This window comes from Aethalodelphis obliquidens, unplaced genomic scaffold (genome assembly GCF_003676395.1).
Source record: "Aethalodelphis obliquidens isolate GAN/ISIS:26980383/991018 unplaced genomic scaffold, ASM367639v1 scaffold11, whole genome shotgun sequence".
NCBI classification, from domain to species: Eukaryota; Metazoa; Chordata; class Mammalia; order Artiodactyla; family Delphinidae; genus Aethalodelphis; species Aethalodelphis obliquidens.
The window spans coordinates 34,972,318-34,999,597 of record NW_020837955.1 but is presented as its reverse complement, the minus strand read 5'-3'; the positions used below and the strand labels follow the sequence as shown (position 1 = coordinate 34,999,597).

Here is a 27,280-nt window from a genome sequence, read left to right as displayed (position 1 = left end):
CGAGGCAGCGGGGCCGGGGCAGCCGGCGGGAAAAGCGGGGGGCGCGCGGGGTGGGGGGAAAAAAAAAAAGAAAAAAAAAAAAAAAAAAAAGCCGCGAAAAAAAAAAAAAAAAAAAAAAAAAAAAAAAAAAAATTCAATAAAGGAATATTATGAACACTTTTATACTAACAAATTCAACAATCTAGATGCATGTACAAACTAGTTTAAAAACATAATTTATCAAAACTGACATAAGGGAGTTCCACTTCCAGAATGGCTCTGTGGACCCCGCTCCCAAGCTAAACTGGAGAAAATTACTGAAAAAATAATTAAGTCTCTGCAAGTGGTCCTAAGAGCATCCAGCAAATGAAGAAACATTAATTTAAGAAGATATACTAAAACTCAGTAAGGACAGTGAGAATCTGTGGCATTTGAACCCTGATCCATTCTTCCTCCTTCCTTCCCAGCCTAGGGTGATGGAAAGTCCATTCCAGATGGGTACAGCCCAGAACACAGGGCTCCCTCTCCCTCTTCCCACAGCTTCTAGTCAAGGGCAATGTTATCTTGCTGGGAGAGACAGGCTGTTAGCACCTCCCAAGAAGACCAGAAGCTACTGTGCTCCCCTCCACCCAGTGCCCAAGTCCTAGACATGAGCATCACTTAGAAAGAACCTGCCACTGTCCCTGTCTTCAGCCTCAGAGACAAGGTTCGGGGAGAGGCAGACCTTCAAATAGAGAGTTCTGGAGCTCTTCCCAAAGGGACTGACTTTATTGGAACTTGGTAAAGTTCAAGCCTAAGGGTACTCTCACAAACATTGTATGTAAGGTTGTGACGAAAAGCAATTAAAAGGAGAACAGTAACTTCACTGGAGATATGAACTAAATGGTAGGCCAGCTAGTTTACCAGCAAGAACCAGGGAAAGAAGAAGGGGATGTTCATCTTGGGGGGTGGACAAATCTCAAACATGACCTCAAAAGCTATCCCTGAAAAGGAGCTTGAATTTAATTGGATGAGTCTGTGGAGGAATTTATGTCCCAGAGCATTGTTGAAAACAATAGAGCCGTCAATCAGTGGAACCCAGCACTGGGGTGTGGTCAGGGAAAATCACAGTCAAAGAGAACCCTACTAAAACCACTGTCACCCCAGGTGAGTGTGCACATGCCCAAAGGCATGCTCCACACGCCTCTGAGGAGCCACGTCACACTGAGGCTTCACACAGTAGGGTAAACAGGCTTCACTAAAATAACCCAACCAGTCACTAAACAAATAAATAAGCAAACAGCAAAAACAAGCCCCAGAATGAGGAATGATCAGTACCCACAACTGCTCCAATATATTACCCAAACTACCCAATGTCAAAAAACAACAAGAACAAAATTATGAGACATGCAAAGAAACAAGAAAGTCTTATCTGTACTCAGGAGGAGAAAGCTTACTGCCTGTAAGAGAAACCAAGAACACCATTCCCCACCAAGACAATGTTGCCCCCAAGGGGACAAAAATTGGTTCTTGGGGAGATGAGAAAATCTTAGCTAGTACAATTGTTTGTGGTCCTCCAGAGGGCTACCGTACATAAACAGATATACAATCTACCTGTGGAATTCCTATTTCATGGTAGAGAAGAGAAACTGGGCGGGGGGCGGGGGGAAGCCTATAAAATGAGGAAGGGTGATAATGAATAAAAGATTGAGGAACATCGTCCTACAAAGAGGTCTGATTCTTCTTAAAGCAATCATTGCCTCCAAGGGCTGGGCATGCCCAAAGAAGGTCTTTCCAGCATTCAGGGGAGTTTTCATTTGAACGATGAAAGAGCTGCAAAATAAGTGCAGTTGCTTCCCAGAACCTCGGAAACCGTCTTGGAAGTTTGAGATAAAGGACAATACAAAATTAGGAAGAAAGCCAGGAGAGGCTCTTGCCAAGTCTGATGCATCCCTTGACATGATGGTGAATCTGGAAGCTTTCATTTCTCTGTTAGAAGACAAACCACACCAATGGAACTGACCTCAGACAAATGACCAGCAATTTGTGCTGGTTGAACCAAGGACCCAAAGCAGCCCATGCCATTTTATACCACTTTTTAAAGAAGAAGCAGCTTCCCATCTACCAGCGAAAACCCTGGATAGCAATTTCATTTCATTAAATGATGCAAAACAAACAAATCCTGCAATGTCTTCTGCTCTCCTATTTCCTGTTTCTTTACGCAAAAACCTGCCTAACCTCTCCAAAAACCAGCTGGTTTATAATATTAAATATTCATGCTTGATGGAATTAAACCTGGCTGCTTAGCGCAGATGATATCTTATGATAATTTCTCAATCCAGAGTTACAACCCATTTAGATTTGTTCCACAAAAGCAAACTCCCGGACACTCAGCCTACAAAGACCCTTTGGTGTATGCACTCCACTCTCAAGGACTCCGTCATCAAAGTAACGCTGAGGTTGCATGAGAATCTTCTAACATATGGTGCCCCTGCAACTATTAGGTATTAGGGCACCATGATGGTATTTCTGAATTTAAAATGATAGGGGAAGGAAGGAACAATAGCGTGATGACTAATTTTATGTGTCACCTTGGCTAGGTCACAGTGCCCAGATGTTTGGTCAAACACCGGTCTGGAAGTTGCTCTGAAGATATTTTTTAGCTACGATGAGCGTTTACAATCCGTTGACTTTAGTAAAGGAGCTCACCCTCCATGATGTAGGTGGGTCTCATCCAATCATTTAAAGGCTTTGGAACAAAGACTGAGGTTTCCCAAGTGAGAAATTCTACATCAAGGCTACAACAGAGAAATCCTACCCAAATTTCCAGTCTGCCGGCCTGCCTTACAAATTTCAGACGCGCCAGCCCTCACAATCTTGTGAGCCAGTTCCTTAAAATAATTATTCTTCTCCCTCTCTCTCTATACATATACCCTATTGGTTCTGTTTCTCTGGAGAACCCTGACTAATGAAAATAGGGAAACAAATTCTATCTTAAATGGAGCTAGAAGCACCTCAACTGCACCCCACAATACATGAGGATGGGAAGCAGCTGGCAGAGTGGGGAAAAGGCGCACCTCCACGCCTGCGGACAGTGGCACTGATGAGAAGCGCTAATCCACCAGGCAGGGCCCTGCAAAGCTCTGAACCGGTACCGCAGGAGGCAGGGGTGAGACGTGGGCTGGACAGCAAAGTAGATGGAAAGTCCCCAGAGAGCGGTTAAACCCTCCAGGTCCCCACCCTATCCTCAAACCAGGAAGCTGTCACCTCCCCAACCTCTGAAGGAGGTAGAAGATGTAACCATTCAAGGCTCTGGGCTCGGAAAAAGCAGACAAGTAGAAAACAGGGCTGAACAATCAGACCGAAAACAGGGCCTGAGGGAAGGTCTGCAAGGTGACCTGTGAGAAACCAAGTCCCTGGGCTTGGCTTCCAGAATGCCAGGTTCATGTACACCTGCCCAGAGACAGGGAAGGGGCATGCCTCCTCCAGGGAATGGAACGGCCTTTAAGTAAAGGCCAGATGCTAACACTCAGGGTCAACCAGTTCACTCCCCACCCACCCTTCAGTGAAGTCCACTTAATGGGCTCTGTCCAGTTAGCTTCAGTGCTCCCACGTTAAATAAGAACATCCAGCCAAAGCAGATACTTAAGGAAAGCGAGATACCAAAGAACATGCAGATGAAGAGAAGGTGAGAGCAGATGATACCTGCAGACAAAGAAGAAAGACACTGTACTTATGACAAAAGAACCCGATGTTATATTTTTTTAAATCAGAGTTCAGGAAAGAGCTTTTGGGAATTAAGAATATAAAAATCATAATAAATTCAATAGAAGGGCTGGTAAATAAAATTTTTTAAATCTCCTAGAGAGATGAACAAAAAGACAAAGACAATAGGAAATAAAATTAAAAGATGAAATCAACTCAGGAGATTCAGTATCTGCCTAATACAGGATCCAGAGAAAAGAAATAGGGAATATAGAGGGAGGTACACAAAGTTACAAAATAAAAGGACCCATTGAGAGACCAGAACAGTAAATACAAAGAAAAAAGTCCCAGGAAGGCACATCATTGTGAAACTTCAGATGACCAGAGCTAAAGGCTCCTGAGAGGTTCCAGAGAGAGAAAGAGAAAAGCAAAGTGAAAGCAGGGAATGTCATTGGGTCTCTCTGAAGCACACGGTAAACTAGAATCCTGCACAGAACTGATCTTCAACCTAGAATTCTACACTCAGCTAGAAAATAGAATAAAGACTTCAAACATAAATGACCCAAAACACCTAGCTCATGCGTACTCTCCTGGGAAATGACAGGAGAAAGAGCTTGTCCTGCAGAGGCTTTCCCTGTTCCCCAACTGGAATTCCCAGCTCCCCAATCCCAGAGCACTGTGTTAAAGCACCTTGTATTTGCCCTGGCCCCAAACAGCACATGGCCACGTCTGAGCATCCTGTACCCTCCCCAAGTGCAAGCCTGTACCTATAAAACAGTAAGTACTCAAGAAGAATCTGTTAAATCGCCATGGGCCAGATACGCCTTGAAGTTTTGTCTGTCATTTAAAGAATGCATCCCACAAGCACTGATTTTCCCATAAATGCCCACTTTTTATACGATAATGGACTTGTTTTAAAATGAAACATCTATGTGCACAATTCAGGAGCACTGGTCTTGCTTTTGTAAAGCCTTTTTCTCAGACGTTAGTTTATTAGAGCAGTTTTAGGTTCACAGCAAATTTTAAAAGGTATAGAGACCTCCCATAGACTCCCAGCCCCTACACATACAACGCCTCCCTCATTAGCAACGTCCTCCAGCAGCTCTTGCAATTGATGAACCTACACTGACACATCATAATCACCTAACGCCCACGGTTTATATTAGGCTTCGGTCTCGGTGTTGTACATTCTATGCGTTTCAACAAATGTATCCTCGCAGGCATCCACCATTACAGTGTCATACAGAGTAGTTTCACTGCCCTAAAAATCCTCTGTGTTCTGCCTATTCGTCCCTCCCCCACTGGGACCCCTGTGGTAATGCTTTTTAATACTATTTGTGTGGAGTATGGGCAACATGTTTGCAGTTCTGTGGGCCAGGTCTCTCTGCAGCTACTCAACTCTGCCATTGTAAAGTAAATGCCTCCATAAACAACACGTAAATGATGGGCATCTCTGTGCACCAGTAACACTTTTATTCACCAAACAGGCAGCCCACATGCTGTCATCTGCCGACACCTGGACACAGTATCACTTTATTCATTCCCACCATTTTATAGAAAAGAAGTTTCTTAATAGCTTGACTTGGCAATAATAAGGTTTTTTGGTTTTGTTTTTGTTTTCAATTTTCTCTCTGAAATCTATCCTCTTTCTGGAAGTTGAAACAACACCCAATCAAAAGCTGAGATGGTATGCTGAAAGACAATCCCCTTTTCAGAACATCCCTGCTCTGAAGCCACATTGCCCTTCTCCACTTTAAACCCCAAGCTTCTCAAAACTCTGAAGGAAATCACTCGCTCTTTGAAACTGATCTCTGCGTTTCCAGCAAGCGTGGCTTAGGCTGCCTCACAGAGCAAGTCCCATAGCGTGGCTACCCCAGGGACGTGCCATTTGCTGAAAGTCGGGCACGTGAGCCCTTCAGGGCAGTGCCGTTGGACTGCTTATGGTAAACTGAGACCAAGATCTTTTGTTTCCAAAAGTAATCAACATTTGTTCTTGCGTTCAAAGAAAACCAACTGTTCTGCAGAACAACATGTGGACCTCAACGACCGTCCAGTCACCAATTACCCGTGAACAGAACAGAAGCAAACCCACGTTTACCTAGAGTGGGGAGTTCGTCTCCGGAGATCCCTTGGTCTAGAGCCCCGGTGTCCACTCACCCAAATGCAACCCACGAAGTTGATTTTACTGAAGGGAGAAAGAGTGTGCATACAAAATGCAAGTCCACTGAGGTCACCCCCTCTGAGGCCTGCCACCTCTTCGAGGAGCAAAGAGTCACACCAACCACTAGGCTTCCTATCAGCTACAATAAGAGATCCAGAAAACAGCGCTGGTGGTTTTTCTAAGTGGACATGGCAGCTCCCTGCAAGGCAACCTCTGACCTGTCATAAAAGAGCAAGAGAGCAGATGAAAATACTCACCAAAGCCTAGAGACTGGGGAGGATTCTGTGTCTGGCAAGTAGTAAAAATCTGTAACATTGTAAGTACATCTTAAGCAAGAGATAGTAATAGCCTCTGTCAAAACACTTGTCCAGCACAGATGGGACATCAGCCCTGCATTCGACAAGGCAGCTGGTGGGCAGACTTGTCAGGAAACGCATCTGACAGGGAGGGTGCGCCTCTGAAAGAAACACTTCTGTGGGGCCTGCCCTCTACTCTTCGTGGTCCAGCAGTCTTCTAGCTTGAGTTACTCACATAAGACCTATTTCCCTCCCAAGTTCAAATGCAACAGTAGCTACGAAATTGTGCTGCAGTCCTCAGTTAACAGTTTGAAAGCCAGGATTAAGGTTTTCCCACAGGGTTTCACTTCTTACTGCTTATAATTTTTGAAGCCCCTTGAAGCTCAGCACCGAGTCTTTGGGAGAACAGAACATGTCTTAAAACCATGGAGAACTTGAGTGACCCCACAGGATACAGATGGAGACCAGACAGAAGCGGACCCCAGGTGAATACCACCCCAGGTACCTCTAAACAATGCCAGCACAGGAATCCCTGACAGTAAGGAGATAGGAAATCAATACTGCAGACATTCCTCCAGCTGGCACCTACACTGCCTCCGAAACAGACTCACTTAAAACAAAACATGACTTCAGAGGCGAAGAACAAACTCGGACAGGAAGTGAATCCAAATGGATGCGTGACCTTAAACAACGGGAGTGACTGGAGCACCCTACACCGTCATGCAGGCTGTGCCCCTGGCAACACTAACCTCAGAGGGCATTTTAGGAAGCATGCCCAGGAGTGTGCTTTCTCTCAGTCTCCCCCATGACTCCAAAGCCAAACCCTCTTCATGAACCAATGTGTTCGATCTAAGTCTCCTTTTTCTTTTCTCAGGGCTGCTGTGACAAATTACCACAAACCTGGTGGCTGAAAATGAAAGAAATTTCTTCCCTCACAGTTCTGGAAGCCGGAAGTCTAAAATCAAGGTGTTGGCTGGGCCACGGTCCCTGTGAAGGCTCCAGGGGAGGCTCCTTCCCTGCCTCTTCCAGCTTCTGGTGGCTCCAGGTGCTCCCTGGCTTGTGGCTGCGTCACTGCAATCACTGCCTCTGCCTTCACGTGGCCTTCTTCCTTGCATCTCTAAGTCTCAATGGTCTTCTGCCTTTCTCTTATAGGGACATCTGTCATTGGACTTAGGGCCCACCCTAAAGCCAGGATGATCTCATCTCGAGATCCTTAACTTAATTACATCTGCAAAGACTTTTTTCCAAATAAGGTCACATTCACAGGTCCTGTGGGCTAGGACTTGGACATATCTTTTTGGGGGCCATTATTCAACCCACTAAAGTCTCCAGTAAACCAGAGGAGAAAATGAGTTATTTATTTAAATGCACGTGGGCTGTGAACACCCTGTTGTATTTAATCACCTAAAGCCCAAGACACTATCGTGTTAGAGGCTGGCATGAAGGTCGGCTAAGTGTCCTTGAACAAGTTGCTGAGTCCGTCTAAGCTTCACTGTCCCTGTACATAAAGTGGGGACAACCGGACCTGGCAGGGCTGTGGCACAGGCTGATGGAGATCCACTTAGACGGCCGGGCACCTCTATATTGTTGACAGGCCCTAATCTCTAATGACTCTGAGCAAAATGCTCAACAACCACTCTGCAGGAAAGGCCGTCCAGTTACTCCCTGATCCAGCCACTATCAGGTGTGTATCGGGTACTTAGAAAAAAGAGAAAAGATTAAGGTAACAGGCTCGCCAAAGCTAAACAACGATCAGACCTGTGGGGAATCAAGGACTCTGGGTCAGGAGAGCAGGCTGTCCTCTCCCAGGTGGTCACCTGTGGGCCTGGTTCCTCTCCAATGATCCCAGAATCGCCAACCTAAATATAAAGCCTGCACTGCCCGTGGACTCCCCAGGACACGCGCTGTGTCTCACTTATCTTTGTGTCCCCAGCACCTGTCACAGTCAGTGCCCGGCACCTAAGTCACTCAGTAAACACTGATGGAATGAATGAAGACACAAACCAGAACACTCTGGGAACCTCAGCCCTGAGACTAAACAATGCATGGATGACTGGGGTTTATTTGAAGCATGATACCAAGTACTTGACAGACACTGAATGGACTAAACAAGATAATGCACCTTTTTAACATCTGGGCCTGGCAGACGCCCCAGCAATGTCAGTGATGCCCATCTCTTATTTTAACCCTCACTCCAACCAATAGCGGAGGCCTTATTCCCACTTTACACAGCAGGAACTGAGGCACAGAGAGGTTAAGTCACAGAGCTAGGACCTGGCAGAGTCAGGATTTGTCACACTTTGAAGAGCTCTATGCTTTGCACTACACCACCCTGCACCTGATTCACGTTATTTATTCTTTGCTTAAGGCTGGTCCCAGCTCACATACCCATAATCAGACTATATATTAGGGAGGGTGTATGTTCATTTATATATATATACACACATACATACTATATGTTGGTACACACACACACACACACACACACTACCTTCACTGAAGGAGTAAACTAGAGAGAACACTGAGCTGAAAGGCATAAGGTCCCAGGGAACATGGTTAATTCCCTCGCACTGTCAAGTTCTGACTGGTACTGCCAAAGGGTAAAGTGTCACAGGTTACACTCTGCCAAGTTCACAAAAGCAACATATACAATGTTTTGTAAACTCCAGAGCCTTGTCCTCAGGCTCATTATTTCCTATTAAATATCTTGTTTCTAAGCCAACCAGTGAAGAAAAGTGAACGGTGCTCGACCTTCGTGTATCAACTCTTTTCTCTCAACTCCCGAAGAAAGTGATGAGGAGACATGACACAGGAATTAGTGGCCCAGCCACTGAACTTACAGGAGGAATGGATGCTGGGGAAGCTTTTGCGGCCCTCGGACACCAGATCGGGGTCACCTGTGCAGTGCATTTCCGAGTTCATCACTCCATCTGGAAAGCAGCGGTAAAAGAAATCGGGGCGAGGTCTACAAAAGACACCATGGACATTTTCAATATAAAACGCTGCCATCACAAACAAACCCCAAGCTAACCCCGCTGTCCCCTGTTGTCCTAGCTCCTCCTGCTACCATCAACAGCGCAGCCCGCCCCGCCCCGAAGACACTATGGGCTTAGACAAAGCTCAGGCTTTGGGGTCAGAGAGATCTGGGCTGGAACTCCCACTCTGCCACTTACTAGTTTTATGACCTTGGGAAGGTCATGTAGCCATCCCCCACCCCAGCCTCAGTTTCCACATCTGTAAAAAAGGGAGATCAATACCTACCCAAAGGTGAGGTCCTGCAGGTCAAGTGAGGTGACTTCCAGGAGCCACCTAAGCCCAGGGCCGGCAGAGTAGAGGGTAGTTCCTGCCTCCACCTATGGGTCCGCTACTCGGAGGCTGCTTCCAGGACCCAAGCCTCCAGGCTCCTCGTGGCCCTGTAGCTTGAATTTGGATGGCCAACTGCCTGCCCTTCCTTAAATAGCAGTCTCACTTAAGCTCACTGAGAGGACCTGGAAGCCCAGCTCCAAGAGGCAGAGCCCACGGTCGCCAGGTCGGCACCTGGTCCAGGTTGCGGGGGAGGCTCTACAGGGAGGCGGTTACAAGCCGGCCCCGAGGCCGAGCCTCCTGCCACAATCACGGATAACGTGTACTGAGTACGTACTGCATACCAGACCCAGCACTAAGCACCGCCCATGGGTGCATGTTTTTTTAAATTTTATTTCCTTTTAAAATTTTTATTGGAGCATAGTTGCTTTGCAATGTTGTGCTAGTGTCTGCTGTACAGTAAAGTGAATCAGTTACATGTATACATAGATTCCCCTCTTTTACATTTCCTTCCCAGTGAGGTCACCACAGAGCACTGAGTAGAGCCCCCTGTGCTAAACGGTAGGTTCTCATTAGTTATCTATTTTATACATAGTGGTGTATATAAGTCAACCCCCACCTCCCAATTCGTCCCACCCCTCTTTCCCCCTTGGTAACCGAAAGTTTGCTCTCTACATCTGTGACTCTGTGTGTCATACGATTCTTATGACAACCCTGGGGCAGGCCCTCGGACCTCCTTCATTTCACAGGTGCGAAAATGAAGGCTCAGAAAGATTACACAACTGCCCAAGGTCACACACAACCAGTAAGTGGCAAAGACAAGCTCTGAACCCCAGCAATTGGATTCTTGTGCCTACACAGCTCACTCCATGCTTGTCCACCTCACTCACGTGTGGATTCTCACACAGATGTGTGATGGTGAATTACTTCACGTTAATTCAACTAACCTTTGCCGAATGCCTGCCGTGGACAAGGTCTTGCTAGCACTGTAAACACAATCCCCCTTTTCTGTACGTACTGGGTTACAGTTCACACAGACTGACTCACTGGTCCTCCAGCTCTGGGATCTGGGCCCAATAACAATCTATCGATATCTGTAACATACCAATTATCAGTAATCTACCAGAACTGCTGGCTTACTGTCTCTCCCCTATGTGGCTAGTGTTCCTCCAAGTGTGGCTATTCACCTACTGAACCAGAACCTCAGAGCGGACATGGCCTGGGAATCGGCATTTTATCAGGCCCCACGGCAACTCTAAGCCTGGACAGTTGCAAGGACACTGCAAGCCCCAAGCCACGCACTGCGCAATCTGTATCCCTCTTCTGCCCCCTCGATGCCTGGCCAGCACCACGCACCAAGTATTTACATGATCACTGATACTGAGCTTCCAAGAGGGGAACCAGCCTGTCCAAGGCCAACGGCCAGGCAGGGCCAAGGTCAGGTCCTGAATTCGGGTCTTTTGACGGTTCGTCCCTACAGAGATTAGCTCACTGCCAGAGCGGCTGAGGGAGGAGGCAAGATAAGAGAAATCACTTCCCAGGGGAGTGAGAGGAAGGGGCCGTGAGCCAAAGCTCGAACGCCAATCCAGATTTCTTATTCCAAAGAGAACGATAAGGAAGAAAGCTTATTTATTTTTTTGGAGGCCAAAACTGGCCAGTGAGTGGGTGTCTGGTGAGGCCCTGGAACATCAGTGGATGGACCAGAGATGCCAGCAGTGGGCTTTGGTCCACAAGAAAGTATAGTCAGTGGATACCGCTTTACTACTGATGCCCTGCTTTCTGAAATACTGAGTTCGTAATTCAAAGGAGAGGAAAGATCTGTGCTGAGGACAGAAATCTCAGAAGGACGATAACTTAAGGGAAAACCAGAAGAGCTCAAATTTGTCCCATCCAGTGTCCTGCGGCCAAGGCTCCTACATAGAAAACCCTGAGAATCAGTCACTATTTGTTTCTTTTTTGGAACTTACCTTCCCACTATTAATTTAATAGTGTTGGTGCAGACTCCATTCAAAGCAAGAGCCAAGGACACGGCTACAAAACAAAACCAACAGGCAGAAAAATAACCAGCGGGCTCGCAAATCAAAACCGTCATCATCATCGTCATCATCATCGTCACCATCACCTCTGTTCCATCATACTACTGTTTAATTTATGACCCCAGAAATATGAGCGAATACTCTAAAAAAGGGAGGCAAGTTTGAGCAGCTAAAGGAAAATGTAATTAGAACAGGACTTTGGAGAGTGACTCATAAAATTCCAAGCCCCTGTGACATGAAATTGATCTCTCCTCCTTGAATGAAATTTTCAATATCACTGAGAAGCCCATCTATCATGTTCTGGCCTGATAGGAACAGATTTAATAGGACAGCATGTAGAATCCCTTTTACTGGTAGCAAGAAACATAACTTTTTTATTTCCTTCTGGCAATCTTCTCAGACACAATTCTAATCAGAGCAGCTGCTGGAATCCTACTGCAAGTAGGACGTGCCCACTCAGCCATCACCTCCTTGTTGACCCGCGTCTCCTGCTGACGGCTCTCCACTTGTTATCAAACAAATCACCGTTTCCGAGAAGGTGAAGTGTCCCCAAAACCTCGTTCGCTTTTGAAAAGATTTGCCCAGGCGGTGCTTCCTGCCACCTAAAACAGTAGGCATTTCTGGATTACATCCTTTAAAAATAGGCAGCACAGGGACTTTCTCCCAGCAGCTTGGAAGGACTTTGCTGGATGAAGCACAGATCGTCCAAAGCGTGCAGATGAAATGAGTCATGGAGCTTTCCCTGCAAGGACCCTGCACCTCTCTCCTGTGTTTATCAAGACTGCACAAAAGGCAAGTGAATGCGATGGAAGGCCAAATGCTTTGCATAAGCAATAAAAACCTATTGATGCCCCGTTCCATTGCTTTGTTGAATAATAAAGCATATGAGTTACGATTTCCCTTTGGCAAGTATTAACTGTTCAATACTAGCTGAGATTTACGTAAGAAAATAGCAGCGGAGGGCCATTTTCGGAAAGGAGCTGCCTGGAGCAATTCATGGTCATCAAGGGAGACAAATGTGTTATTCTACAAACGGAAAGTACTGTGAACCGTCAACAGTCACCAAGGGCACAGGCCACTGAGGTGGAGACAGAACCCATCTGCTTTTAACAAGTCATGGGAAGCAAAGAGAACGGGAGGGACCAGTTCAAATGAACACCTTTGTCAAAGGGAAACTAATCCCCTAAGTGCGGGATGGGCAGCAGTGCCATATCTGACTGTGGCAGCAAAGGAGGGATGGGCCACCGGGGTGGAGAGCAGAGCATGCGTCAGCAGCGCGGCACCACCTTTAAAATACCGAGCACGCAACTGGGGTGTATAAACTGGAAGCGAGAGTGGGGGGACTTGGAGAGATATGATTACATTCTGCACGCACAGACCCTTCCTTACTAAAACGCTGGCTTCCCTTCTTTCTCACAAGCTCACAGCACTGCTGAGAGGTCTCCTTTGCAGAGAGGAGGGAAAATTCCCTGGGCCATCTTCACTGCAGAATTCTCCCAGAGCTACGACGATTAACAGGCTGTGAAATAGCCCTGAGATGACAGGGGCTTTTCTTCTCAGGGCTAGTCCAGCGGGCTCACTGTTGTGTTTTCCCAGAGGGGCCAGACTCCCTCGTATCCTGGTCCTAGCATGGCCTCTGCACAGAGAAGGTCTCTGGGAACAAGCATCACTAGCTGATCTCCCAATGCCCTTGGGGAACTTCAGAGACTGCTACATCAGTCCAGAAACACCATACACGTCCTCAACCTCTGCACCGGCTGGATTTACTGGAGCACAGAGCAGTTCTCTGCAAAGCTTCAAGTAGCTGAGCTAGAAAATGTGTGGATGTGATATAAGCACCAACAGCTGGCAGCTTCACTCTCTGATCCAAAAGCCTGAAGGAGACAGAAGAGAGTGGGGATCTGCAACGACAGTACTTAGGGTGGGAGTCATTGCAGCCTTCCGGAAGTGAAATGAACTGATTATTATGTTCATCTGAATAGCACAACCCCCGGGGGGACCAAGATAGGGGACCTCTCACTGATACCAGAGGGAAGGCTAGGCTGAGATTAGATGTGTGACAGGCTGGCCAAGCGGGAAATGAATGGCGCCAATCATGGGGGGAGGGGGTGGCTTGTTGATTAACAATAACCCAGCGGGCCTGGTTCCTAAGGGCTGTGTTTACAGCATCCCACAGCACTGCGGGCTTGAGAGAAGAGTCAGAAAGACAAGCCAGACTGTGTCTGATAAAGAAATTCAAAGCAGTGTGTCATGTGAGTTGGCCTGCAAGTGGCCTATATGGAGGGCACTCCTGCTTACAGGCACCCCAGAGGATTAAGAGGGGCTTTTGTTGTTGTTACTTTTGGTGTTGGGAATTCAGCACCACAGTCCTTCCAAAACAGGGTTCTCCAATTTACAGACCTGGCTGTTCCGCAGCCAGATCCCTTAGAGCCCGATGCTGGGTGGGACAGGCCTCACTTGTCCAAGAGCAGATGCACAAGGGGGGCTGCTGTGGACAGGCGGATCAGGGGAGCTCTGGGGTTCGGGTCTGCTGAAGATGCCTGGGTAAAGAAGGGACCTCAGCACTAAACCACCCTCACTGAGAAAGTCCTGCATCCCAGGTAACGGTGGAAAAGCTACACCTAGTTTTCTGTCCTTGGTTTTTAAAGATCACTCTCCCCACCCCCTACTTCCAAGGCTTCCTAAAAGCAGCAATTTAAAACAAACTGTGTACAATGGGAGGTTCTTCATCATTTTTACAAGGCAGGCTCTCATTTATCTAGGCACACAGAACATCCAATAACTCCGCCTTCTCTGTTAACATATAGGAGGCCGGGTATGGGGTGCAATTTTGAGATGTCATCCTAAGGGAGATTTAGCGGAGAATGAAAGGTTTAGGGAAAGTAACTGTAAGCTACTCACTGCCATAACAACAGCCCAGCTCCAAGAGCGGGCAGTAAATTATAACCATAACCATGAAAGACAGTTCCTACCCACAGTCACATATCTCGGGACTCCGCGTCAAGGGAGCGACTAGAATAACAAGTGAAGCAGAGGGATTTCCGGGTCAACTGAGAGGGCTCCTGAAGGGACATTTGGGGGACCACAGTGATATCTGTCCAGGTGCTCGAGCCCCATGTGGGAGGGCGCCTACGCCCTTCCTGGAAAACCTGACCTTTCCACCACCTCAGCTGAGGAGACAGAGACCATGTGACGACCAAAGCATCAACCTGCACTTAGGCAGCCGGGGGTACACACCTGACTTCAGGGAAGGCATACACAGGCTGGCCAGAGACTCGGGACTTTTGTGTCCAGGCTTTTTGAGAAATGAGTCGAGCCAGAGTCTCCACCTGGGAAGTCTAGACCACGAGATGCAGTGAAACTTCGAGGTGGCACTGGAGCTGAACGGTCATACAGGGGTGGGCCAGGGGCACCCACCACTGCGAGCCCAAACCTCACACAGACCAAAGGTGCAGGCAGCAGAAACGATGTCCAGACAGGAGACTGAGGCAGGGGGTGAGAGGAGAGGAAGGGCACATCGCAGAGAGGAGGGGCCGTGAGGTGGCAGGGGCGCCTCCACCCCTCGTGGCCTGGATACCAATTCCGTCCCCACGAGGCTCCTCTGTCCTTCTGCTCCCTATTCCTGGATGTCTGTGAGATTGCTTGTTATAGCCCTGTAAGCAAACCTCTAACTTATTTGATGTAATTTCAGAGGAATTCTGTTCTTTTCAACTAGACAGAGCCTAACCAAAGCCTGATTATGTAAGAATGTTCCCTGTCCCTTTACTGCTCTGCATTCCCTAGATCTCACCCTCACCCTCCTTCCCTTACAAAGAACAAGGGAGACCATGTTTCGCTACATTTTCATTTCCTCAAAGCTCAGTAATTAACAAACATAACCTTTACTTAAGAATCTCATATTTCCAGATTTACTACCTAACTGAATGGTGAGCCTATACAACACACCAACAAACACAATGTGTGTGACGGACGGGTTGGGTAAATTTAACGTGTCATGTCAAAAAATAAACCTAATTCAGTTTTCCCAACCATCAAAAAGCTAAAAACCTGGCCTCCAGGTGGTTTATTTTGGTTGCTAAACAAGCCAAATAGTTTTGCTTTCTCTCAATGCTGTCATTTACTCAGTCTTTTGATTAAGATGCAGATCAGAAAAAACATGGGTTTAACCCTAAAAATGTCAGACTCATGTCACATGCAGATATGGCTCAGCCTGGGGAGAACTGATAACAGTGGTGTTATAATCAATGGCAAAGATTGGAGCATTCTTTACATAATAACAGTTGATTAACTGCCCAAATGTCCCCAAACTGAAGAAGAGTTATGGAGTTTGTTTCCAGTTTATATTATATTTTACATCTGCTTTTGCACATTTTTGCCTCTAGCCAATGGTGATTGGTCAAGGAGTCTGTGGTTGACTTTTGAATTGCCCTTAAATATGGGCCTATTAGCACAAATGTGGGGTTAGCACAAATTAGCTAACAAATTAGCACAAATTAGCACAAATGTGGGGACAGTCAGTGGTGACAACGTTTCAGATTCACTTTCCCTTACAGCCAAGAGCTGCCCTTCTGGTGTGCCGGGGAAGCACAGAGCTCTGATGGGGAGTCTGACACTCACCTTCAGCACAAGGGACAGCGGCAATGGGCTGACCCTGAAGACAGGGTACTTAAACCACCCGTGCACGGGTTCTTCTTAGGGGTAAAAGTTTACCTTGTCTTGTGTTTCCAAACTTAACTTGACGGAGAGAAAAATCAGCTGGGTGCAACTGAGACTTTCAAAATCTAGCGACCTAAATAATTAAGTTCAGCCCCATCCCTTAAAGCAGGAACTGTGAATACTCTACCTAGGAAGGCTTCCTTAATTTCAGTCTTGTCTGTTCGCCGGATAATTTTCACCACACAAATAACAGCCAGGGGTGTGAGGAAAGAAATTGCCTGGAAGAAACAACAAAGAATCCCTTATGAGGACAGCAGTTTGCTATCAGAGGGCTGATTGATAACTAGTTCCAGTTAGCGTCGTTTAGACTCACTAGTTGAATGATCTTACTGAACTCCTGACCTCAAACAAAGAAGGATTTATATCTATACTTAGAGACTCCACAGACTTGAAAAATCAGAGGCCTGATTATGGGTTATAACTGATTTGTAATTGCTGGGAGCCACGTTTTAAGTGGTGGCTTTTTTTTTTTCGGTACGTGGGCCTTTCACTGTTGTGGCCTCTCCCGTTGCGGAGCACAGGCTCCGGACGCGCAGGCTCAGCGGCCATGGCTCACGGGCCCAGCTGCTCCGCAGCATGCGGGATCCTCCCGGACCAGGGCACGAACCCGCGTCCCCTGCATCGGCAGGCGGACTCTCAACCACTGCGCCACCAGGGAAGCCCCAAGTGGTGGCTTTTTAAACAGAAAAGACCAGCCCATAATTATACTGACTCATCTTTGCCAGTAACCCTCCTCCCGTCCTCCCCTGCAGAGGCGCGGAAGAACCCTTGGCCTCCATCCTCGGCACCCTGGCAACATGGGAGCACACGGGACTTGCTTAGAGTCGCCTGATTCATTCCCCTTTGGTGTTCTTTGGTCGAATATTCATTTCCACTGCAAAGCAGAGGTTAGTCCTTTTCCATGAAGTCTCTCCTCTTCCCTTCCTCCACCCCCTTTCTTCCCCTGGACCAAAGCACTTGGGAGTGCAGTGAGCGCTTAATGAACCAAGCTGGTGCGATTCAGATGCAAGCGACACTCACTACTGAACCTTCTATGAGGCAGGAACTATGTTTGGGTACCGTCAGGTACTGGAGTCTCTTAAATCCTCACGCTGGCTTTGTGACAATTCCTTGCCAGGCTTGGGGACTATGTGATGTGCCCAAGGACACACAGCTGGTGAGTAGCAAGGCCAAGCTTTGGAGGTCAGGTTTTCTGCCTCTCATGTTTAATCTTTAGTCAGCATTCTATAATTAGTACATTGTTTTCAACATTCCAACAATCAAAAAAAAGGTATTTATGTTATTTCCTTATGATTATAACGTCTCAGGATAACAATCAAAAGGGATTAAATATCTCACAAATCTACAATTGGCTCACAGATGGTGGTGGGAGCGGTGAGGTGTGTCACTATTAACCAAACAGCGTTCCCGCTTTGGGAAATCTCCACCTGGGCTCTGATCGGTGTCACTCTTTGGAGAGGGGCTTTCCAAGACTAAGGCATGGCTAGAAGATACTCTCCTTTTTTAAAAAACAGAATTCATCCAAATGCACAGTCTTTCAAAATAATTTCGGAGGCCCTGCACACTTGCTACAGCCAGACTGCCAGAGCTCAAAGCATCTTGGGAGCTCCTCTTTGGGAGCTGTCTTCAGAGCCAGTTCCTGAGACGTGAAAACGCTTCTCCTTACGGGCTGGTTTCTTTCTGAGCACAAATGGTAGCAACCGGCTTGATGAGCCTCCTTATCGGCAGTGGTCCCGAATGACTTGGCTATTAAAACGCCACATCAGCAAGTCCCATCACCACAGAGGGTGTTCAGAAGAGACTGTGACACAGCTCTAAGAGAAGATTCAGAACTGAAGCAGGGGATTTCCCCAGGGGCGACTCAAAAAGGCCACACTCGCTTGTGAGTTAAGAACAAGCATGCTGTGTAACAAGCATCTCAAATGATGCTGGGGACTGAGAAACACTGCATCAGTTTTGACTCACACATTCAGTGTTTAGAGAGCGATGGCTGAAGTCCCTGCTTACGTAAGTCCGAAGTTACGGTCGAGGTCAAAGAAGTCCTGAGCTTTCTGTTTCCTCTCCCTTTGGGCACCAGAGACCAGCTACCACCCCAAACAGGAGAAAGCAGCTCACTGAACAGTGAACAGAGCTGCAATGACCCCACCCACAGTCACACCTTAAATATGAGAATGGAGAACCGAAGGAAACACTGTAGGACAATCCCAGCTGGCACAGTCTGAGGTTACACAGAAATGGAACCGCAGAGAAAATATGAATCGGAAGACTTTCCCTCCAAGGCTCCAGAGGCTGCCTACAGGAGATGATCCCGAGCAGGACTGTGGTGACCAAACAGGAGATGGGGCGCTGCGTGGGAGACCGCGGCTCCAAGCCCGGGAGTCGGAGCCGGGGAAGGCATCAGAGCTGCCCGGTGGCTCCAAGCTCACAGCTTCAAGGCCAAGGGGGTCCCTCTTAGCACTGCTCGCTGCCTCACCTCTCCCGCTCTTAATTACATCCCCATCCAGACTTGCCCAACCAGACAGCACTTTAACTCTCCTAGGCAGATGCACGTTGGTCTGTCTTCTAGAACCAAGGACAAACTGCTTCCTGGGCCAAGGCTAAGCACCAGGAGGGCCCAGGGCTTCCCATCTCACGAGCTTCGCAGGTGAGGAATTGCAGCCACCAGGCTAGGGTCCCAGTCCCCGCCCAGGCGGCCGCAACAGAAATGTCTGCACGTGACTGTCAGGGGTCTTTCTCTGCTCCTCTCATGCTAACGACATCTGGGTTCTGGTCTCGCTCCTTCTTCCTGGAAACATATCTGCCGTATCCTTGGGCAGCACAGTCCTCAGATCAGGACAAAGACTTACTTACATTTACCACCTGCTGCCCCCAACTTTTTATAACTCTCTTTCAACCAGAAGTTGGAATTAAGAGATGAGCCCCAGAAGCCAACACGTTAGGAAAACAACTTCCTCTGGGGCAAAAGCACCTCTGAACCGAGTGAAAGAATGAAGAAAAAAGAAGCACCCCACTTTCACTCAGCAAACCGGACTGAGTTAAACCAATGCCTGCCCCTTCCACGTTCTGACAAACGCCTTTCGAAGGCACTGTTCTGCTGCCCAAGCCCATGGAGGAGATGAAGATGGACACAGAGACACAGAGGTGGGAGTGGTTACTTCTACCTCCAAACAGGTGTGGAGATGGAGCACAGAAAGGGACAGACAAAATTTCCCCTGGGATTGTTTCCCTTAGATTAATGTTTCCATGGCTTAAAAAAATTGGAAAATCTGGGAATGGCCCAGTGGGAAGACAGTTAATCGTCTGTGCTTATTAAATGGGACCTGAGAGAGACCAGGACAATGAACTCCAGCCACTCACTGCTTCAGGATGCAGGGAACATACTGACCCCTTCTCTGTGCTTGAGTTTTCCCCACTAGTTATGAGAAAAGGGCTGCGCTTCTGAAAACTCACTAATGACATGTTCCGAAAACTCACTAATGACATGGTCTGCTACAGGCACTTCGGTAAATTAACTCATTCAATCCTCACAGCAACCCTAGGAAGCAGGCTCCTTACTTAATGGATAGAAAACTAAGGCACAGAGAGGTTAAACAACCTGCTAAAAGTCACACAGCTAATAAGTGGTAAAGTGGGAATTTGCACTCAGTCTGTTTAAATCAAGCTCTGTGCTTCTAACCCGTGCTGTAGCAGTTCTCACCTCAGAAGCAAGAAGCATTAATAAAGCATGGTAAACACCTTTACTCTGGAGTTGGAGAAGGAAAGAATGGGGCATGTTTCCAGGAACATGGATAAGTCACAGAAGTGTTAGTGGCAGCTGTCATGGATTAAGCACCTACTACGTATTAGGGCCTTTCCTCACATTGTCTAATCCTCTAGCTACTCCATTAGGGGAAACATCCTCCTTGTACAGAAAACAAAACTGGAACTCAGGGAGATAAGGGAACACACAATTGCTTGCAGCTACTGGGACCGTGACGCTCCGATCTGGGCTACCGTGCTGCCTGGGTTGGAGTCCTGAATCAAAGTGATCAGCTTAGCCCCACAGCCTCATCTTACAGATGGGGAAACTGAGCGTGAGATCACCTTGTATCAAAGAACGTCTCGTAAACTGCTAAGCAAATGCGCTACACAGCACCCACATATCAAGATAACATATGAAAGTCATTAAGTAGAGCCTGGGATGTAGCTGGTTTTGCATGATGCTCTTCCACAGGCAAGGAAGCCAGAGCTCCTGTGGAGCAAAATGAATGTGGGCAACAGACTCAGATCTAGTAGAACCAGTCTCATGCCCCAGCTCTGATATTTTCAGCTCTGTGACCTTGAGTATGTCACTTAACCTATTCACCTTTGAGTCTCAGTCTCAGTGTTCTCATCTATCAAATGGGTATAGTGATGATATACATAGCAAAGCATGGTTGCAAGGATTTAAATTCACTGAGTAGTTGTTGAATGCTTCTTATAGATCACACCTTAAGTGAAGTGTTGTAAATCTATCACCCTATTTGAAGCTCTCAACACCCTGGGGAGGGAGGAAAGTGTTGTTAAAGCCCCCTTTTACAGATAAGGAAACTGAGGCACTGAGAGGGGAGGTGATTTTCCCAATTCACGAAGCTAGTAATTAGCAAAGCTGGGAGTGGACTGAGGCAGTCCACTCTAGAGCCCCTGCCAACTCCTCACCCACGAGGCCCAGCAGAGAGTTAGTTAGTATCCAGGAAATTCTGATTGTTGTTCCCAGGGAAACCTGTGAACAGATGACCAATGCCAGGATCCTGTAACCAGACATATGGGAATAGAGCACTTTAAGCTCCAGCCCATCTGTGCAGGGAGGTCAGGTGCAGGGAAGAGCCCCATTACCCCAGGCGCCTTGCCCGTGCCCTACAGGACCAGTGTCTCCAGCAAGGGCCCTGCCTTGTGCATGCACCAATGAAACCAACACAGGAAGTGCCGTCCATCCCGGCCATTGCTACACGCAGACAGTGGGTAAACCTGGGCACTGATACAAGGCACTGTGTGGCCAGCATGCTTCTGGGAATCTGCCAGGCATGGAGCAGTGTGTGTGCAGGGAAGGGCATGAACCTGCCAAGCACTTTTAACCACCGAAGGGGCTGAAGCCAGGGCACCTGATGTTAGGGCGCTAGCCAGAGAAGAGCTTGTCGCTGGGGTTCAACCACATCAGACAAAACAGTGGGCCCAAAGTGCCCTAATTCCCAGCATCTGACAGAAAGGTGTGCTGCGCGGTGCTTTTAACAACTCAGGACAAGCAAACGCCTGGGAAAGGCCCTGCTGTGGGCAAACAATTATAGCCCGTCACAAAGCCAAGAGTGAAGGCTTTTCAAAGGTGTCTAAAAATTAAACTATCACAAGCCAGCTTTGTCTCCTTTCCTTCCCTCCTCCCCCCAAACTGACTTTATTTCCATCTTCCTTAGAAGCATCCTATTCCAGAATAGAAACCCCTGTTATCAAATCAACACAATCTCAACGATATTCTACAGAAGTAAATCTTCTGGACATATCAGTATCATGGCCAGAGCAAAACGAGGGGCAAAGGACAGGTCTTGGGTACATTTTTTTTTAAGCCAGGGAAAGAAATTGGGAAACACTTACCGTTCCTTCAGTTCCCTACCTGAGTCCTGCCTGTCCTTCAAGGGCTTTCCTGTGATGCTCAACCGTCTGACTCATGTTCATGTCTGTGCCCCCACTAGACGAGAAACCACACCTTATTCAGCTTCGCGCCTCCACTACCCGCCGCTGGGCTTGGCTCAAGGAAGGTGCTTCGTAACTTTCTGCTGAATGAACTACTAATTAACTTACGTGAAGTTGTCCACAATCTTCCTGGATCCCTGCCGCCCTTGGCCCCCTGCAGCACACAGCACTCCAAGCAAATGCCTATTCGTGGGGCCCACGCGGCCCTGGCTCTGCTGTGTCTGTGCCTTTACACCTGCTCTTCTGTGTGTGACACACTGCATTCACCACCTGGCCACCTCACCTGAGCCCCCAAGGAGGCAGCACAGGCAAGTGCTCCAAGGCCGTCTGCACTCTGACTGCTGGCATTCAGATCCTGGTCCAGGCACTGATGCTTGTAAACCTTGGATAAGCTGTTTAACCTCATGACAGTTGCATTTTCTCCACTGAAATGATGGGATAACGGAAGTGCCAACCTCAGAGGATTCTGAGAGAATTCACTAAGATGCTGTTTGTAAAACGATGAGCGCAGTGCCTGCACTCAAGAGATGCTGCCTGCGGTTGTTACTACCATGACGAGAAGGAGGAGGGCGATAATGAACATCCCTAAAAGTTTACCTGAGCCTCTCCGCCGCCTCTTTCCAGATTCCACTTTGCTGTAGAGTACCGTGTCCCCCAGGAGCCTGCAGGGGTTCAATCTGATTTGACTTCCCATCACCTGCAGCTCCTATGGCTTTCCTCACCCACATCCAGCTCCTGGGAGTGTTCTCTGGACACACAAAGACACGACTACTACAGACCACAAAGAGAGTACTGAAAAGCAACACCCGACACCAAGGGAGTCTTCCTACACCAAAAAGTAGGCTTTCAAAGATGATCTGATAACCTCCACACACTCAGAAAGGAAGCATGACCTCTGTGCATAAGGGAGCAGCTGACGGTTGGGAACATCCAGGGAATGTTAAGTCGGGACGCAGCGTGCGAGAAAAGAGTGCTCAGCCTGCCTCTCTGGTCCACAGGAGCTCAGAGTCATCAAGGGAGACAAGCTCCTGGAATCAAACGGTCCAACCACACCCAAGTTTCATGTTGACAGATATAGTCACCTCAGCTGATGGTGCCAAGGACAGAGGAGATGCCAGCCAGGGGCTTCCTGGTGATGTCATTACTGCTTACTTAATTCCCTAACATTCTGATATTATTTTTGTGACATTTGAACAAGTAGCTCCTTTAAAACACACACACACACACACACGCGCGCATACGCACACGCACGCGCACGTGCGCAAATAGGCACAACTCCAGAGACACTGATTTCCCAAATAAAGAAACATCTGGGTTATAGCAGCTGCCTTTAAAAAACACTTTGGTTATTAGACAGTTAGCAAGTTTGCCTTCATAGTAAAACATTCTAAACAGAAGTAGAGGAGATCCCAGGATTCTGTTTATGCATTAAATAATGAAATTTGAGCTTTCTAAGGAAACAAAGCTATTTTTTAAAAACAGTGAAAATATGTTCTATTACAAATTCTTCTATAAACACCAGAATGTTTAAAAGGATCAAAAGCAGACAAATGATGTCTTGTATTAAACTCTTAATAAAACCCAGGAGAACAAACCTGATTTATGTGGTGACAAAGCATTTTTCATCTTGTGTTACACATATTCTAAATGTATCTACTGCTTTCCTTGTGTTATTATGGAATCGTACTAAATCTTGTGACCACATGAATGAAATTCATCAACTACTATTAACAAAACAAAAGGCTGAACTTATTTCATTAGGAGACTAGAGGGTATGAATCAGTGTTTGTGGCTGAATACCCCTCTATTCTCCGAGAGTCACAGCACTGAAGAACTCCTTTACTGCCTCCTTCTCTTCACTGCCAGCATGCAAATGTGCTCCATCCTATTTGTGTCTGCAGCCAGAATATTTGCGGGGTTTTTATCTAGACTTCAAAACAATCCATTGTTCACAAATCTAGGACACAGCCACAAATTTCTCACAATATCCCAAATGAACATTCACTCCAAATTGGGTTTTACAGTACATGAAACGTGAAATCTTTGAAAACGGAAACCAGTGATCAACAGAAGCTTCCCCTATTAAAACCACGGAGTAAGCTAGTTAGACACACACTAGTTACTTTATTTCTAGGATTTATGGAAGATTTGAGTTAGAGCAGAAATGGGAAAAAATCTGATTTTAATACTCAAGTGTAAGGTAATACCCTACTCACAAGCACCCTACTTTTTTCAATTTCCCCGATATTTACAAAAATCCAGTTTATTTTCCAGCAGAAAAGTAATTATGAGAAAGCAATTAAAATAATACTGTGAGACTCATGCAGTGTTCCGGGCACTTTGGGATGTTTGCAGACACAAAGATCTTTCCAATCATCACCGATGAACAAGATTTCCTCCACAAAATCAGAGGGATTTGTTTCAAAATGCAACAATATTCCTCATGTCCTCTATAAAAGCTCTGGAACAGTCATTTAAGTTCCCAGAGGCAAGACACACAATGGCTGCTCAATAGGAATAAGCTTCAAGCTACACGGCTGCCCGTCCAGAAGCTGCGTTATTCTCTGTAACAAGAGGCAGCTTCAATGCTTCCTCTGCTGCAGAAAGGCCTGACGGCAATTCTCCAGGAGCCAGTGAGCTCCAGCAAGGAGTCCTGGACACTCGGCTCCTGACTGCAGGGCAGCGTCCCGGCTGCGAGCAGGGCTCAGAGCTGGCTGCTCGGAGGTGAGTCGTGGCTCTGCTGCTCTCTAGCTTGTGTGGCTTTGGGCAAGTTCCCTCATCTCTCTGGGATGCAGGTCTGCACCTGCAAAATTCGGGCAATAATGACGTCTTCCTCACTGGGATACTGGGTGGGACTAAATGAGATAATCCTTTCTTAAGCTCTCAGCCGAGGGCCCGGCACATAGTAGAGGAAGCGTAGGCGACTGTAATCGACAAGGGGCAGAGCGAAGAGGTAAAAATGTCCCAGTGTATCCACCAGCTATTTGGATAATTGCCCATTTATCCTAGGACCAGAGATGCTGTCAGGGGAGAATTACACATAGTGGTCTCATCACTGGTCAACTGACCAGCAAAACCCAGAAAAGTGGTTACCTGAGTACAGCTAAACTAAGGTTTTTTTAAAAACAGATGGAGCAGGAAACTCTGTTCACTAGTTGCTCATCTTATTTTACTCTAAGTATTCGGAAAGAGTCGGGTTTAGCGCAGGTAAGCAGGGCCCTTCTTTTCCAAAGCGTCGGGCAATTGCTTCTCACATGACCAAGCGGCGACCATCCTGATCTGGAACTGCATTTTAATTTGATGGGCAGCTCGCCTCTTTTTTTTTCAGGCTGCTTGCCATCACCAGCAGGGGTTGGAAATGCAGAAATGAAAAGCCATTTGGTTCATACTTGGGAGAGCGGTCAAATCAGCCATGAAATCATGGTACTTACAAACATGAGGCGGGTAGGTATGTTGTCTGACTGCACCAAAGGGTTCTTATAGAGCCAGATCTCCTCCGGCTGGATGACTCTCTGGAATGGATCCAAGAACTCCGTAAAACTGAAACAAAGAAAGAAAGAGGCGTGAGGGCTGAGCACTGGAGACGGTGGCTCCTGCACACGCTCAGGCGGCCGATCTGGCCTCTGGGGGAGCGGGGGGCGGGGGGGAGGACAGGCTGCCCAGCTGATGGTTCTCGGCCAGTTTCAACCGGGGAAAGATGGAGGTAGTTACCAAGACTGTAGAATCTTCTGTCACCACCGGCCAGCTAAGACTAATTGTGGGCATGAGAGAACGGCTGTGAGGCTGACATACAAAGACTCTAGAAACTTGGGGATCCAAAGTGAACTGGGAGTCGAAGTCCAGGATGGTGGCTCTGACTGGGGCAAGGCCAAGCCAGCAGCACAGTCTCTGGGAACGAAATGGACTTGAGTTGGAACAAAGGTGAGGGAGCAGCAGGCAGGACCAGAGGAAGAACCAGCGGTGTTCTTCCCTCCACGTTCCCCCAGACGGCACCCTGCCACCACCAGCACCACCAGGAGGCAGACTGAGCTTCAAGAGAAGACAGAAGGTAGAGACAGGAGAGAAACACAGAGGAGAGGAAAGAAGGAAGGGAGGGGGCGATGCGGTACATTCTGGGGCTGCTACCAGGAAACTGGTGGCTCTAAACAGCCCCCTCCTCATCTCGGCACCTCCCGACCCCTCAAACATTCTGGGAGCCCAAAACATCCAGGCGGATGAAAAGAACTACCACCAAGAGAAAACCTGGGGGGAAGAACAGAGACTGCAGGTTTGCTTTGTCAGCTCTTGGCCATCAGGCCGCCTCCCAGCTCTCCAGCTCAGCTCTTCACCTGGTGAATTCAGTTCAGAATGGCTTGAGATGTGGCCGGAAGGAGAACAGGGGCCAGGTGACTCAGGGTTTGAGTGCCAGGCTAAGGAATTTGGCTTTTGAACCAATGATGAATTGGTTCTACTGAGAAGTGTAGAATGAGAATTGGTTCTACTGAGAATTGGTTCTACTGAGAAGTGTAGAATGAAACTCCCCATTCCAGATAGCGGCGAAGATGGGGAACTGCAGCAGAACAGAGAAGGAAGGCAGAGAGAGTCAGGAGGTTACGGCAGCTGTCCCAGCAAGAGACTGCTGCAGAGTGAAGGAAAGGGCAGGACAGAATGGAAGAACGTGCACATGGGAGGTGGGTGGTCAAAGCAGATTCCAAGGGCTCTGGCTTGGGCTTCCAGGAAAAGCGGTACCATCACCAGGATGGGGAGGACGCGGAGGTCAGCTGTCCTCTCGTCTAGGGAACCACACCCAGGTGACCAACAGTCTGGGTTTGCCCAGGACTCTCCTGGCTTTAGCACTGAAAGCCTTGTGTCCCCGGAAAAGCCCGTCTTAGGAAAAACCTAGATGGTGGGTCATCTTAAAGCCATCCCAGCCCTGGGACAGAATCAGGGGTCTCACAGCCTTGGTTTCTACCCTAGACTTGGGCCTTTGTATGATCATGATTTGTTTGTATGTCCAGCTGCACTGGGAGGGTGTAGAGGCTGGGGGTCACTCCAGGGCTGTGTCCTCAGAGCCCAGCAGGATGGGACTCTCAGTGACTGCAGAATCTGATGTCTGTTCAGGACTCTGAACAGTTGCCACAGAAAACACCCTCAGTCTGATCAGCCTCACACTGAATCCTATCACGTACCTACAAGAGACCTAAAATGCAACCTGTCTTTTGTGTCTCTCTATACATATCCCTCCCTCTTTCTCTGTCTCTCTCTCTTCCTCTCCTCCCCTCCCTCTCCCCCCAGTGGAGGTTTTAAGTCCTAAAACTCTGTCCCTCCGCCCGTGTATTTATGTAATTTCAAGAAGAAAAGCAGTGCCGGCCCCTGACTGTTTTGTTCAGCACTGTGTCCAGAACATTTCTACTGCAGGATTT

The 27,280-nt window shown here is 47.7% G+C and overlaps 1 protein-coding gene across 5 annotated transcripts in view; it reads right to left on the bottom strand.

The window, feature by feature from the left end:
- PLPP4 (phospholipid phosphatase 4) overlaps window positions 1–27,280 on the bottom strand; it is a 118,836-nt gene that overhangs the window by 49,081 nt on the left and 42,475 nt on the right. For 2 of the 5 annotated variants that reach the window (XM_027113140.1, XM_027113141.1), the window contains exon 2: window positions 25,310–25,418. In XM_027113140.1, the coding sequence (XP_026968941.1) occupies window positions 25,310–25,418 (109 nt within the window). Of the gene's footprint in view, window positions 1–8,960; window positions 9,086–11,390; window positions 11,455–16,302; window positions 16,394–25,309; window positions 25,419–27,280 lie in introns of those variants that run through there. The other 3 variants (XM_027113136.1, XM_027113139.1, XM_027113138.1) reach the window with 3 other exon arrangements.